Source organism: Scyliorhinus torazame, chromosome 7, assembly GCF_047496885.1.
Source record: "Scyliorhinus torazame isolate Kashiwa2021f chromosome 7, sScyTor2.1, whole genome shotgun sequence".
Lineage (NCBI taxonomy): Eukaryota > Metazoa > Chordata > Chondrichthyes > Carcharhiniformes > Scyliorhinidae > Scyliorhinus > Scyliorhinus torazame.
Window position 1 is genome coordinate 120,632,701 of NC_092713.1, and position 15,075 is coordinate 120,647,775.

Here is a 15,075-nt window from a genome sequence, read left to right on the forward strand (position 1 = left end):
ATCAGCAGCCCACGACCGGCGCCGTGCCAAACGCGCTGGCGCAAATGGCACAGATTCTCTGCCCCTCGGAGAATCGCGTGCCGCCGTCAGGGCACGGTTGCAGCGATTCTCCTGCCCGGGGCATGGAGAATCCCGCCCCACGTGTGCCCTGTCCTTTTATATATGGGTTTTGTAATGCCCCCTTGTGGCAGTGTCACCTCTGGGTGTCTTGACTGCCCATTGGTTGTGTCCTATTCTGTGTGCATTAGCTGTATGTCTGCATGTCATGAGGGAATGTGGCGACTAGGGGCTTTTCACAGTAACTTCATTGAAGCCTACTCGTGACAATAAGCGATTTTCATTTCATTTCATGTCTCCAGTGCTCCCTCTAGTGTGTACTTAGTTGTAGTGTATTTACATTAACCTCGTGTACCTACGGTGATGCATATCATCACACTGACCACATGTCCATTCCTCCGCAGGTCCTCCAGCTGACGGCACTGGCCCATCCCGAGCCGCACCCTCGCCTGCCTATTAGACCACCTTGGAGAAGAGCTGGGAGATGCCACCGTGATAGACGCGGCACAGCTATTATCCATACCCTCCCAACAGTGCCGATACACGTGCCATGGCGGGGCGTTAGTGGACAGGCATCTGGGGCACAATCTGGTGAGCACCACACTGCTGAGCCTGTGGAAGACGGTGACCCAGAGCTGTTGGAGATGATAGGGAGCAGCCAGGACATTCGAGGGAGATGTTAGCGTCACTCTATGAGATCCATAGCCTCTTGGAGGTGTCCCAGAGGCTACGGACTCAGTTGTTGCTGACAACGCATGGCACCAAGGCCAACACTGCTGGGTGGCGACCGCAGTCGAGAGCCTGGTGCATGACGTCAGCCCCATTAGTGACGGTGTGCAAGGCATCACTCCATTGGTGACGGCCATGGTTGAGGGTCTCGGTAGAATGTCTGACTCGCTGGGGGATGTGACCCAGTACCAGGCTAACTATGATGAGGTTCTGCGGGACATGTCCCGCTCACAGATGGGAGTGGCCGAAGCACTGCAGGGCATGACCCAGTCAGAGGAGCATCGCCGAGGGCGTCGACACGATTGTGCAGACCATGGGGAACTGAATGGGCTAGCAGAGCCAGATAATGCAGGGGCAGCCAGGGCTCAACAAACTGCCCCTCCATCCCAAGGAACTCCAGGGCCCTGTGGGCACCGACCAGGAAGAGGGGGCGCTGAGTGCCAACCTTGACCCACCCCATGGAGTGGGGATAGTGGCCACCAGCTCCCCTGAGTCCCACCCCTGATGAGGCTGCGTCTCGAGGTCAGCACACGGGACAGGGCGGCACGGCTGTGCATGTGCCGCCAGGTGAGCCGGGACCCTCCGGATTCAGAGCCCCCAGAGAACGCTCGCCAGCAGCATCGAAGGCCATGGGCCGAGGTAAGCAACTGGCTGTCTCCACCTCAGGTGTGCATCCTGGGGAGACACCAAGAGATAGTGGCAGAGCTAGGATAGCAAAGCATGTTGAGAATCGCTGGAGGGTGGCAACACCGGGAGAGTGGGGACGTGTATTACACATTAAATACCCTTGTCATAACCGGTATACCGTGGTTACTTTCTTTTGCAATGCAGCCGACTTCTGAACCCTTGGCCCATCTCTACATGAATCTCTCCCTCTGTGTCACCCACCCACCCTCCAGCCGTGGACATGTCCCCGGAGCTGTGTCATCCCCTAGGTGCTTGAATGTTGGCTGCTGTGTGTGCGCTGTTGCCTCCCAGTGTTCAGGCACAGTGTCCAAGCATCAAAGTGTGATTGTGATGCGAGGCAAAGACTCCCACACATTACATGGCCCGCCCCCCCATGGGGATCCACGGGTTGTGTGGTGCTCACTTAACCATGATTGCCAATTCCCCATTTGCGATAGCCTTGAGCCGCACAGCCAGAGGCCTCGACAGTCGGTGGGCATAATGGGTTGTCGGTGGGACAGGCGCAGGGACAAGGGTTGCCTCTGTAATGGTAAACACAATACAGGGGAGGCATGGTGGTGGCGCGAGTGGTTGTCCCCCGAGCACCTCCTCCCACCCTCCTATGGTGGCCCACCGCTGCCGAGGGGCCCCCACCCCCCGCCAAGCACAGGGGTGGCAATCCCAGCGGCCCTGGACTCATTGCCTGTGAGCAAAGATGGATACTCACCTCCTCTGCTCCCACAGAAGCCCTTCCGCCAGGTTCACGTTTTTCAAATGGAGTACGAATCACTGTGACCACTTGCTGGGGAGGCCACTGAATGATAGGAGGCCTTTGGATATGGGGGGGCTCCTGTCAATTGTCTGGAAATAGGGCTTGAGTGGTGATAATTGGTTTCTCGCTACGCTATGGCGAGATCCCGATTTCACCTACAGGAGTGGGCCGGTTACATCACAAACAGTTTGGCGCCTGTCGCAGTTCTCATTTTTGGCCTCTCCCGCTATTCACCGGCCTCGTTTTGCTTGAGTGAGAGTGTAACGAGGCTGGAGAACCGCACCCATAAATGAAGTTCCAAAAGATTCAACTTTATAATGTGTAGTCAGAGCTTTCAGAAAATGAATGTGTGAGGACACATAGCGAAGAGTCTGTGTGAAGCAGAGACTTGCCAAAAAGAGTGGGAGTGAGAGATGCATATGACAAGTGAATCAGAGCTACACAGAGAAAATGTGAAGGAGAAAGAATTTGGATAGGAAACAGACAGTTTCAAGAAAGAAAATGTAATATTGTCTGTGTATAATACCATAGTTGATCAACTTTGAAGCAAACTGAAATAGCCATCATCTTTCAATCTTGGTATGAAACAAATTTATTTTATGTTCTTCATTAAATAAAAGATTTTATTGAGAAAACACTGCACAATCAAACTCGTAATTCTCATTACATTTTGAATCATTACAAGGGTTAGAAAAAAAGCTACTAAATGAGGTGCATAGGATATATCCTGTGGTTCCCTGTAACCAAAACACAAATACGCAAGTTAAATATTAATGAACATAATATTTCTGAATTTATATTAAACTAAACTGTACAATAGAAAATAAAGCATTACATATACAAACAGAAAAACAGTTCACAAGTTATTTAAAACTTTGTAAGTGCAAGAACACAAGCATTTATTAGATTTCATGGGTCTTTTTGTAAACACTGTACCACTATTACCCATGCACATAGTGAAAAGCCATGCTACAGGAAGTATAAAAGCAAAGCATCGATGTCTGAAATGTTCTTCATCAACTAGATGCGCTTCACCATCTTGTGCTATCAACTGGCTAGCTTTAATACTTCCTACATCAGAACAAATCCTGTTTAGTTTGATTTTATGAATATTCACTTTGACTTATTGTAAAATCAACCAACATACACAACCAATAATTTGATCTATAATACTCAGCCAGCTTTCTACATTAGATACTGGCACAATGAATAAGGAATGCCATAAATACTAAATGAATGTTTGCCTCCCTTGATTCAGTCATCATGTACATTTGGCGACAGAGCTCAGTGACAGCATGATCACATGGAAGACCCAAGCACAGCATAATAATACAAATACAGACAGCAGTACCATTTAGTTTGAACAGCAACACGTTGACCTTTGCTGTCTCATACTTTCTACTGGTCAGTTATATACACAGTAATGCCAATAAATTTCAACTTTTGGATTACAATTGTGCTTTGTCTGCATTGGCATCATTTAGTCAACTGTTGTTGTACGTCCAGAGGGTTACCGTCCTGTCAGCAGATGAAGATAAGAAAGACAGATCCTCAGTGTGCCATCTACACTGTATAACCTTGTCCTTATGATTAGATACTACTGTTGTAGGAAGTGTTTTTATTAGATCTCCTATGGACAGAAAATTTAAAGGTTACAAAAGTCTGCAACTGAAGAAAATGTGTAAACCTTTAATTGCATCAAACTAAGGTGAACTTGTAAATGATAACTGTAAAATGCTAACTGATGACCAAATTTATTCCAGAGGTTTATAGGCTGGATTCTCTGTTATTGGGACTATGTTCCCACACTGGCGTCAAAACTGTAGACTTTCACGCCAGAAAAACTGCCGTGAAAGGGTCACATATTCCTAGCCCTGCAGGGGGCTAGCAGGCACCCGGCGTAAATCTATCAGCTTTTGCTGCAGATACGGGCCCCCGCACCTCCGTGTCAGAGGCTGCGCATGCGCAAGGCAGCTCCATGGTGGACTCATTCGGACCGCAGAGCTGGACCCTGAAAATAGGCCCCATGATCAGGCGCATGCCCCACCCTGACCGTCTGCACAAACATTCCCCGGCCGCGTATAAGGCCGGCCCTGCCCTCCAATTGGCTTGCCCCTGACCAGGGCGGCCGCGGAGTGAGTCCGCAGCCGCCATGCGAGTATCCCGACCGGCTGGACCACATTAGATCCACGCCGTCGGGACTTCGGCTGGTGGGGGTCTGAGAATGGTGGGGTGGGCCTCCAGCAATGGTCCCAGGTAGGTCCTAGGCAGCGCGACGTACTCAGCGGCTTTTCGGGGCTCGCATAATCAGGGAACCGGCGCCGGTCCTGATTCCGTGCGGGAGAATGGATTCTCCGCATCGGCGCCGGCCGTTATTTCGGCGTCGGGGTGCGGAGAATCCAGCCCATAGTTTCTCATTCAGGTTTAATTAAATTATATGTTGCATACATGAGCTATGAAACTTGATGTATGTAAGTAAGTACATGTAATCAATATAGGAAACTATAAATTATAATTTTAACCTGGAAACATATGAAAGCAAACACATAACTGGATTCCTCAGGAGTATCAGGTGGGCAAATAAACCACATGATCCAGAATGGTGCTATTGTTAGTTCCTCGCCTATTCTATGTTAGCCAATGCCAGCCACAATGATGATATTCAATTTAATTAATTCCTGATCCTCGTTAGTTACTCCAATTTGAACTGCACGAATATGAATGCTGAACAAGCAGCTTGGCTGTGATGGCCTTATAATCAATAAGCTTGCTTGCTCATACATCAAGAATGGCACTAAGCTCAAGTGCTGGATGTTTGGTGTTACCAGCCAAGCAACTTATCCAAAGTAGAACTCACTAATATTACAATCCTGGACCAGACCCCAAAAGTGGCTAGGATATTGGACAGAAACCCCAATATTTTATTTTAATTCCGTAAGACTGTGAGGAAAGGATACCTTGCTCCCAGAGTGACTCCATGAAAAATGGGGATATGGTAGATTAAAACAAATGTTATTACAACCACTGTATTAAAATATCTTTATCACACAAGAAAAATAACTTACAATTACTCCTTAACCAGTGCCGTGATACAGTAACCCTTAACTGCTATCTTTATTTCCGCTCAAACAACAAGAAAAAACATCTCAGCTCTCAATCCACTTTAAATACCATTAGAATCATAGAATGCCTACAGTGCAGAACCCATCGAGTCTGCCTTGACTCTCCAAAAGAGCACCCCACATGGCCCAATCCGCCACCCTAATCCCACCTAATCGTTGGACGCGAAGGGGCAATTTAGCATGGCCAATCCACTTAACCTGCCCATTTTTGGATTGCACTCAGGAATATCTGTTTTACAGAGATGTCTGGATACTCTACTTTAAGAAAGATATTATGACACTGCTTGAAAGGAAAAAATCTGACTCCTCTCAGAACCATGCCGAAACTCTGGCTGTTTTTCTTCAGAAGCTGCTTCAGTTAGTTTGTTCACCTTTCCAGCCACACTGCTCTTCGGTCTACAATCATATCTTATAACCGAACTGCAGCGAGAGCAAAATCTTGACTTCTGCTCACAGTTTCATCTAAAACTCCACTGATCTGCTTTTTCTGAAAAATGTCTGATACCTTAGCTCCACCCAGTAACTACAACATCCCACCAAGATGAAATCCAATTAACTCCAAAGGAAACCCCCTTCAATCCGAACTAAACTGCATTAGCCCAAGCTTTTTTATAATGCCCTAATTGTACCACTGGCTCCCAACCTTTCAAACCAGGATTCTTTTAAAACATGACTGCAGTAGTCACAGGCACACTAACCCAGGTTTTTAATCCTTACTGCACCAAATAACTATAATACAATACATCTGAAATTCCGATATTCATATAGAAGTGAATAAAAAGTTTCTAACAGTTTAAGATGTAAAGCAATATACCATTATAATTTATTCTCAGCTTACAGTTTACAATAGTTTTACCTCTTAAGTCGGTTACTTTGACTGTAGTGTCATAAGATCCTGTAAGAAGGTAGTAAGCTCCTGGAGAGAACCGTACTGAGCGTACATCACTACCATGTGGTTGATAAATTTGTACCACTCTCCCTCCTCGGATATCATAAAGCATGCAGCTAGAATCCTCCTGACCTGTGGCTAGGAGTCGTCCACTTGGATCTACAGCGACAGAAGCAACAGCACTGCCTGTGTAATGAAAGTCATATGGTACATGTTACCTATACGGAAAGTTTAATTAGCTCTCTAGTATGATTAAACTTAACACAGAAAAGTGCAAAGTGATATATTGTGGTCGGAAGATTTAGAGGACAATAAAAACCAAAGACAATATAAGCTAAATGAGGTGCAGCACTAGACCTGGAGTCATGTGTGCACAAATTATTGAAGGTGGCAGGGCAGGTTGAAAAACATGCTTTGCATTTACAAGGTAATAGATCTATTTATGCTGCATCATGAATTTAACAGCAACTGGCACACAGCAGCCATCGCATCACTGACCTTGCTACAATATCTCAGTTGCAGTATAAACTGGTGGTATGAATTAAGGTCCAATATCCTGAAAATGATTGTACTGTTCAGGTAAAAACAGTACAAATGATATTCAATGTAAAAATCAATCACCAAAAGAAGATCTACATCTACCTGATCCATGAAATGCTGTTCCAACAACACGAACACAGCTGGGCACTCTCAGATCCCAGAATCTTACAGTCTTGTCTTGTGAGCCAGATGCAATCATCCAACCTCCCCAAGTGTAGAGTGCTAGAATATGACCTGTAATCACAAAGTAACAGCGATGTCCAAAGTTCTCCCTGCTGTTGTAGCCAATTATAAAGGAAACGTGCATTTATTTCTTAAAAACAAAACACGTCAGCATCAGTAATCAAAGATTGGAGGACCATGTTTGGCTTTTTTATATTTGGCTAACCAGAGCTGGAAATGATGCATCCAGACCACTTGACTAGTAACATTAACTTTTCAGTTCTTGAAAACTGGAAAAAGCAGTTTTCTTTACCCCAATGACATTTTTCTTCCGAATGCCAGTTCTCCCTCTGCATGTGTCTAGTGTGATAATCAAATTATTTTTCTTCCATCCACAATATGCTAAGTTGGACTTTACTCCAGGACCATAAACCATGACCTAAACAAGGATGAATTGTGGAATGTCTGAGATACTACAATCCAGCAATGAAGACGACAGTACAGGCATATAATCTATTTTCTTTATTATTCACGCATCATTTACACACTAAGGAACCATAGGAAATCAATTCAGGGGAAGGGAGGGTCGAGTGGAGGAGATACCTAATCTCTGATGCTTAAACTAGTCTTCTGAAAACAGTGTCTTAGGTTTTGCCCAAATTTAATCAGTAATGTCCAATTTATATGGCCGGCACGGTGGCTAGTGCTGCTGCCTCACAGCTCAAGGGACACATTCAATTCCAGCCTCGGGTGACTGCCTGTATGGAGTTTGCATTTCCTCCCTGTGTCTGCGTGGGTTTCCTCTGGGTGCTCCAGTATCCTCCCACAGTCCAAAGATGTATAGGTTAGGTGAATTTGCCATGCTAAATTGCCCCTCAGTGTCCAGAAGGTTGGGTGGGGTTAGTGGGATAGAGTAGAGGTGTGGTCTGAAGTAGGGTTCTCCTTCCAAAGGCCAGTGCAGACTCAATGTGCTGCTCCTTCTGCACTATAAATTCTATGAATATGTGAGCGATATCGCACATGCTGTACTTAATACAGTCAAAAGAACCCTGCAACGTAGAAATTATCAAGTAGAATGGCCCACAACTGAATCTCTGAATGTTTACAAGCCAAATGGGACAAGGAGAACACAATCCATTAGCCATTTTGTCATGAGTTAGCCATAATGTCTCAAAATATAAAACTGCCAGGACATCCTGAAGTTCACAAAAACAGTGAAACGTACAAATGTCATATGATAGCTTTTTTAAAACAAAGGATGCATAATTTTTTTTTTAAACCACCAATTAAATTGAATACTTGGGGAAGACACCCTGGGAGGGTCCTTTAACTACTCTATCCTCCTGTACAAATAGGGTTGATTTCTAATCTGAAGCCTACAACTGAAATTAACACCATTAATGCTTTTGTAAAAACAAAAAACTTCAACATGCTGCAACCATAACCTATCAAGGACTCACTATGAACATAGGGAGATATATTTTGATGCAATTTTCATATTTTCCACAAAGAAAAACGCAAGGGGATAAAAGCCAGTCAGACATACTGCTATTAGATCACAATTATATGGACCAAAGAAAAATTATTTTAGATCCAATACAAATATTCTGCAATATAACCAACTTTGCAAAATGTGAAATCAACATAGTTAAACACCATCCATAAATTTACATTATTTAACATCAAGCCCAAATAGTGGAGTCTATTCTGCAACTGAGTAGGATTTTAACAATTTAATAACCATGATATTAGCCAAGAGCATTACTGCCTTCAATGTAGTCTTACCTCCCACTGCTAACATTGGTCAGACCCGAGTGTGCAGGAATGCTCGCATCAAATTCACCATAGTCAACAGCAGAGGAGCAATTGGCATCAATGGCTATGATTTATTCAAGTCCTTACTACAGCCCATTTTCACAACGGCACTACTATCGTAACTTGTGGGATGACTACTTCACTTAGAAAGCTGAAGGCGGTGACATCCGGCGGCGGTCATGGTATGAGTGGTGTCATATTTGGTAGCTCCCGCTTGAGGCGTTTTTTTCGGTCCTTTTCCCCGGTTGCCAGGTGGATGTTTTGGAGGAAAAGGGTGCAGAAGCGGTGGAGGAAAGTTATACTCGACTGGTGAGGTCAGTGGATGGATTTGTGGACCAGAAGTGGGTTTAGAAGAAAGAAGCTGCAAGAGCAAGAAAATTTGTGCGACACAGGGAAAGATGGCAGAGAGCAAGGGGTTGGCCCTACCAGACCAATGGTCGACGGAGCAGTTGTGGACTTTCTGAATGAAAAGCTCAGTCAGCAGAGGAAGGAGGCTCAGGAGGACCTGGAGCCGGCGGTGGACCCGCTGAAAGCAGGCATTGACCGGGTGGAGCTGAGGCTCGAGACCCAGAGCCAGGCGACCTAGAAGGTGGAGGAGGCGGTTGGGGAGCACGAGGAGCAGGTTACCTCATTGGAGGCCGAAATTGGGATGTTGAGGGAGACCCAGGAGCGGCTCAAGGAGAAAGTGGAGGATTTGGAGAACGACTTCCGAAGGCAAAACTTTGGAAAAGCGGACCTGGCTCTCATGTACCCAAAATGCAGGGGCAGCTAATGGGGGAGTGGGCCTTTGACCAGCCCCTAGAGGTCAATTGGGTGCATAGGGCGCTGATGAGGAAGCCAATGAACCGCCGAGGGAGATGGTGGTGAGACTGCATCGGTTTTTGGACAAAGAGAAGACCTTGCAGTGGGCCAGGCAGACAAGGAGATGTACATGGGAGGGTAACGAGCTCCAGGTATACCAGGACCTGGGTGCAGAACTGGCCAATGTCTTTGGGTGACCCACAACGGTCGCGAGTATTACTTTGGAACGCTGGAGGAAGCGATGGAGTTTTTGAGAGACAGGAGAGGGAGGACATTGAACTTTGGAGGAGGTGTGAAGAAATGTTGGTTCTCTGCCTTTTTTGCTTTATTTTTGTGTTTCTTTTTGGGTGATGGTTAGGGGGAATCTTTTTTCTCAGGGGTCGTTTTTCTTTCTTGTGGGATTCTTTGGCGGGATGCTGGAGGACCATAGAGGATGAGTGCATCTTTTTTCTAATTGTTATTGTTATTGTTGTTGTTGTTTGCACTGTGGAAGTGGATGAATGGGGGAGGGGTGGGGGTGGGGTGGCTGCCAGGCTAGCTGAGCCAGCTAGATCATGGGAATGCAGTGGGGGGGGGGGGGGTGAGCAGGTGGATAGAGTGTTAAGAGGGGTATGGGAGTGTTGTTCTGTTTAGGGGCGATGGGGGGGGGGGGAATTGCTGACGGGGGGGTGGGGGTGGGGGGGGGACTGTCGAACTGCAAGGAGGGAGTTGGTGACGGTGGGCATCCAAGGACTCGCGCTGGCTTATTATGGGGCGGGTCTTTTACACGGTTATCAAGCCAAGATTGGACCAGTCGAGTCAGTGGTCGGGGAAGGTGTCAGCGTTGGAGAAGGAGCTGAATGGGTTCATGGAGCGCATGGGGGGGGGGGGTGGCTGTGGAGATTTGGGATGCTGAGGGCAAAGGAATTTTCGTACTTCTCCCATGTATACAGGGTGTACTCGCGGATCGATTACTTTGTAGTGGATAAGACTCTGCTGGTGGGGGTGCGAGCTTGTTGTACTCGGCGATTGTGGACTCGGACCACGCGCCACATTGGGTGGACTTGCGAGTGAACTGGGGGGGGGGGGGGAAAGAGAGCAGCAGTAGTGGAGATTAGACGTGGGGTTGCGAGCAGATGACGTGGTGTATGAGTGGGTGAGGGACACAGGTGAGGTTTCAGTCACCACTTTATGGGAGGCGCTTAAGGCAGTGATCATAAGAACTAGGAGCAGGAGTAAGCCATCTGGCCCTTTGAGCCTGCTCCGGTATAGAGTGTAAGGACGAATCGAGTGAATCCGGAGCATTTCGAACTACATCGTGGGACAAGGCAGGGTTGCTCACTCTCCCCGCTGCTTTTTGCCTTGGCGATGGAGCCACACTCAAGGCATCAAGGAGTTGGGACAGGATAAGGGATAGGGTGGGGAGGGTGGAGCACAGGGTCTTGCTATACGCAGACGATCTGCTGCTCTACATATCAGACCCACTGGGAAGTATGGGGGGGGGGGGGGGGGAATCATGAACATTTGAGAGGAATTCGGATGATTTTCCGGATACAAGTTAAACATGGGGAAGATTGAGGTTTTTCCAATCCAGGCAAGGAGGCAGGGCGAGCTGCTGGTTAAAGTGGTGGGGACGAACTTTAGGTATTTGAGCATCCAGGTGGCGCAGGGATTGGAATAACTACACAAATTGAATTTGGTGCGGTTGGTTGAGCAGATGAAGGGAGATTTTAAGAGATGGGACGTGTTCTCGTTGTCGCTGGTGGGTACAGACCATGAAAATAATGGTGCTCCCGAGGTTCTTATTTGTTTCCCAGAACCTTCCGATCTTTACTCCGAAGGCCTTTACCAGGAAAATTAATGCTTTGATCTTGGGGTTTGTGTGGGCGGAGAAATCTCCACAGATAAAAAAGGTGCTGTTGGAACGGGGAGGCGGGGGGGGGGGGGGGGGGGGGGTAAGTGACAGAGGGAGAGAAGGCAGAGGTATACTGAAACAGGTACATTGAAACGGGAAGAGAGCGGGGGACGACAAAACCGGTAGGGCAAAAAGAGCTGCTCCCAGGGGGGAGCTACCACACTGGCAAATATGCTCGCGCACAGGACTAAAAAGAGGGGGAGGCAACAGCGCAGTTCCCGAAAGGGCAGGAGCGCCTGGCAGAAGAGGGGGGCATAACAACGAACCAGTAGGTGGAGGCAATGGAGTTACTGGATAAAGGAAGAAGGGATGCATTATAACCTGCCCCGATCCTACTAGTTGGGGCTATTGGTTACCTCATGTTCCTTGGGGAAGTACAAAACCCGTGCAGGATTCTTCGTGGCCCTAATATAAGGACCGGAGGGGTAGATGGGCTCGGGGGGTCGGGGCCAGAACGCCGGTCATAACAGGTCACACATGGGGACGGCTGGAACAAAGGAGACAATGGTGGCTATCTTGGATGGCCCACAAACGATGGGAAACTCTGGTGTCCAAGGGCACATCCACATGGTAAGTATGGCTGACCTGGCAGAAGTTTCGGGGGGGGGGGTAAACAGAAACCCCCCATCAGAAAAGTCACCTGGAACATCTGTGGACTCAACGGCGGGCCGGTGAAAAGTCAGAGTCTTCGCCCATCTAAAAAGCCTGAGGGCCGACATACGTGCAAGTCTTGAAGAAAGACTAAGGGAGAAGGACCGACTGAGGGTAAGGAAGAGCTGGATAGGACAGACGTACAAAGCGTGCATGGTACGAGGGCGATGGGGTGGCCATACTGTTTAGCAAAAGGACGACCTTCACAGTGACAAACCCGGGGGTACAGTACGTAATAGTTAGCAGTGGCACCAGTGGTGCTTGTAAATACATATATCCCTAACTGGGACTTCATTTAAAAAAAAAACATGGCAGAGATCCCCGAAAATCCAGCCCCAAATCAGTGAAACAATCGGCGATGGCAAAGAAACCAATCACCTTTATGGAGCAAATGGGGGTTGATCCGTGGAGTTCCAACCGTCTGAGGATCCCAAGGTCACAAAGCATCTTCCCGTTATCGACTTCTTTTTAGTGGGTAAATCGGTGTTTCCAGTGGTGGCATGGGCGGAATACACCGCAATAGTAATCTCTGATCACGCACCACACTACATAGGTGCGAGATTGGCGAAGGGCCAAGCCCAGCAGCCCCCGTGGAGGCTGGATACAGTCCCGCTCACCGAATCGGCGTTCTGTGAAAGAATGTCACAAGCCATCGATGAGTATGTAGCCTGCAACCAAACTGGGAAGTCTCACCCTCCACATTCTGGGAGGCACTGAAGGTAGTGATAAGGGGGGGGGGGGGAAAATAATAGTATATTACTATTAGAGTCCCTAGCACTCAGGGACAAGAGCGTGAGGGTGGCGAGGCAACGGCTGATCGACTCCATATTGGATGTGGATCGGCGGTACTCCACAGCCCCAACCGTGGAACTACTGGCGGAGAGGAAAAACTACAAATGGAATTTGACTTGCTCTCCACCGGGAAACCAGTGCACCAACTCCGCCAGACACGGGGGACCTTTTATGAACATGGTGACAATGTTAACCGCCTACTGGCTCACCAGCTGAGAAAGCAGGCAGCCATGAGGGTGATAGCACAGGTGAAAGACAGGAACGGTAAGCTAGAGCGAGACAAGATCAATGAGGCCTTTGCAACTTTCTGCCGAGCTGTACACCACCGAGCCCCCAGAGGGGGACTCGAAGATTAACCGTTTATTGACGAGCTGGACAAAGAACAAACAAAGAACAAAGAAATGTACAGCACAGGAACAGGCCCTTCGGCCCTCCAAGCCCGTGCCGACCATGCTGCCCGACTAAACTACAATCTTCTACACTTCCTGGGTCCGTATCCTTCTATTCCCATCCTATTCATATATTTGTCAAGATGCCCCTTAAATGTCCCTATCGTCCCTGCTTCCACTACCTCCTCCGGTAGCGAGTTCCAGGCACCCATTACCCTCTGCGTAAAAAACTTGCCTCGTACATCTACTCTAAACCTTGCCCCTTTCACCTTAAACCTATGCCCCCTAGTAATTGACCCCTCTACCCTGGGGAAAAGCCTTTGACTATCCACTCTGTCTATGCCCCTCATAATTTTGTATACCTCTATCAGGTCTCCCCTCAACCTCCTTCGTTCCAGTGAGAACAAACTGAGTTTATTCAACCGCTCCTCATAGCTAATGCCCTCCATACCAGGCAACATTCTGGTAAATCTCTTCTGCACCCTCTCTAAAGCCTCCACATCCTTCTGGTAGTGTGGCGACCAGAATTGAACACTATACTCCAAGTGTGGCCTAACTAAGGTTCTATACAGCTGCAACATGACTTGCCAATTCTTATACTCAATGCCCCGGCCAATGAAGGCAAGCATGCCGTATGCCTTCTTGACTACCTTCTCCACCTGTGTTGCCCCTTTCAATGACTTGTGGACCTGTACTCCTAGATCTCTTTGGCTTTCAATACTCTTGAGGGTTCTACCATTCACTGTATATTCCCTACCTGCATTAGACCTTCCAAAATGCATTACCTCACATTTGTCCGGATTAAACTCCATCTGCCATCTCTCCGCCCAAGTCTCCAGACAATCTAAATCCTGCTGTATCCTCCGACAGTCCTCATCGCTATCCGCAATTCCACCAACCTTTGTGTCGTCTGCAAACTTACTAATCAGACCAGTTACATTTTCCTCCAAATCATTTATATATACTACAAAGAGCAAAGGTCCCAGCACTGATCCCTGTGGAACACCACTGGTCACAGCCCTCCAATTAGAAAAGCATCCCTCCATTGCTACTCTCTGCCTTCTATGGCCTAGCCAGTTCTGTATCCACCTTGCCAGCTCACCCCTGATCCTGTGTGACTTCATCTTTTGTACTAGTCTACCATGAGGGACCTTGTCAAAGGCCTTACTGAAGTCCATATAGACAACATCTACTGCCCTACCTGCATCAATCATCTTAGTGACCTCCTCGAAAAACTCTATCAAGTTAGTGAGACACGACCTCCCCTTCACAAAACCGTGCTGCCTCTCACTAATACGTCCATTTGCTTCCAAATGGGAGTAGATCCTGTCTCGAAGAATTCTCTCCAGTAATTTCCCTACCACTGAAGTAAGGCTCACCGGCCTGTAGTTCCCGGGATTATCCTTGCTACCCTTCTTAAACAGAGGAACAACATTGGCTATTCTCCAGTCCTCCGGGATATCCCCTGAAGACAGCGAGGATCCAAAGATTTCTGTCAAGGCCTCAGCAATTTCCTCTCCAGCCTCCTTCAGTATTCTGGGGTAGATCCCATCAGGCCCTGGGGACTTATCTACCTTAATATTTTTTAAGACACCCAACACCTCGTCTTTTTGGATCACAATGTGACCCAGGCTATCTACACCCCCTTCTCCAGACTCAACATCTACCAATTCCTTCTCTTTGGTGAATACTGATGCAAAGTATTCATTTAGTACCTCGCCCATTTCCTCTGGCTCCACACATAGATTCCCTTGCCTATCTTTCAGTGGGCCAACCCTTTCCCTGGCTACCCTCTT

General features: G+C 47.6%; 1 protein-coding gene across 1 annotated transcript in view; it reads right to left on the minus strand.

The window, feature by feature from the left end:
* Positions 1-2,800: 2,800 nt before the first annotated feature.
* LOC140426529 (WD repeat-containing protein 47-like) overlaps positions 2,801-15,075 on the minus strand; it is a 103,772-nt gene continuing 91,497 nt past the window's right edge. Inside the window, exons 13-15 of the mRNA XM_072511417.1 lie at positions 6,878-7,009; positions 6,203-6,421; positions 2,801-3,854 (exon numbers count right to left, since the gene is read on the minus strand). Of these exons, the coding sequence (XP_072367518.1) occupies positions 3,709-3,854; positions 6,203-6,421; positions 6,878-7,009 (497 nt within the window). The 3' untranslated portion in view covers positions 2,801-3,708. The remainder of the gene's footprint in view (positions 3,855-6,202; positions 6,422-6,877; positions 7,010-15,075) is intronic.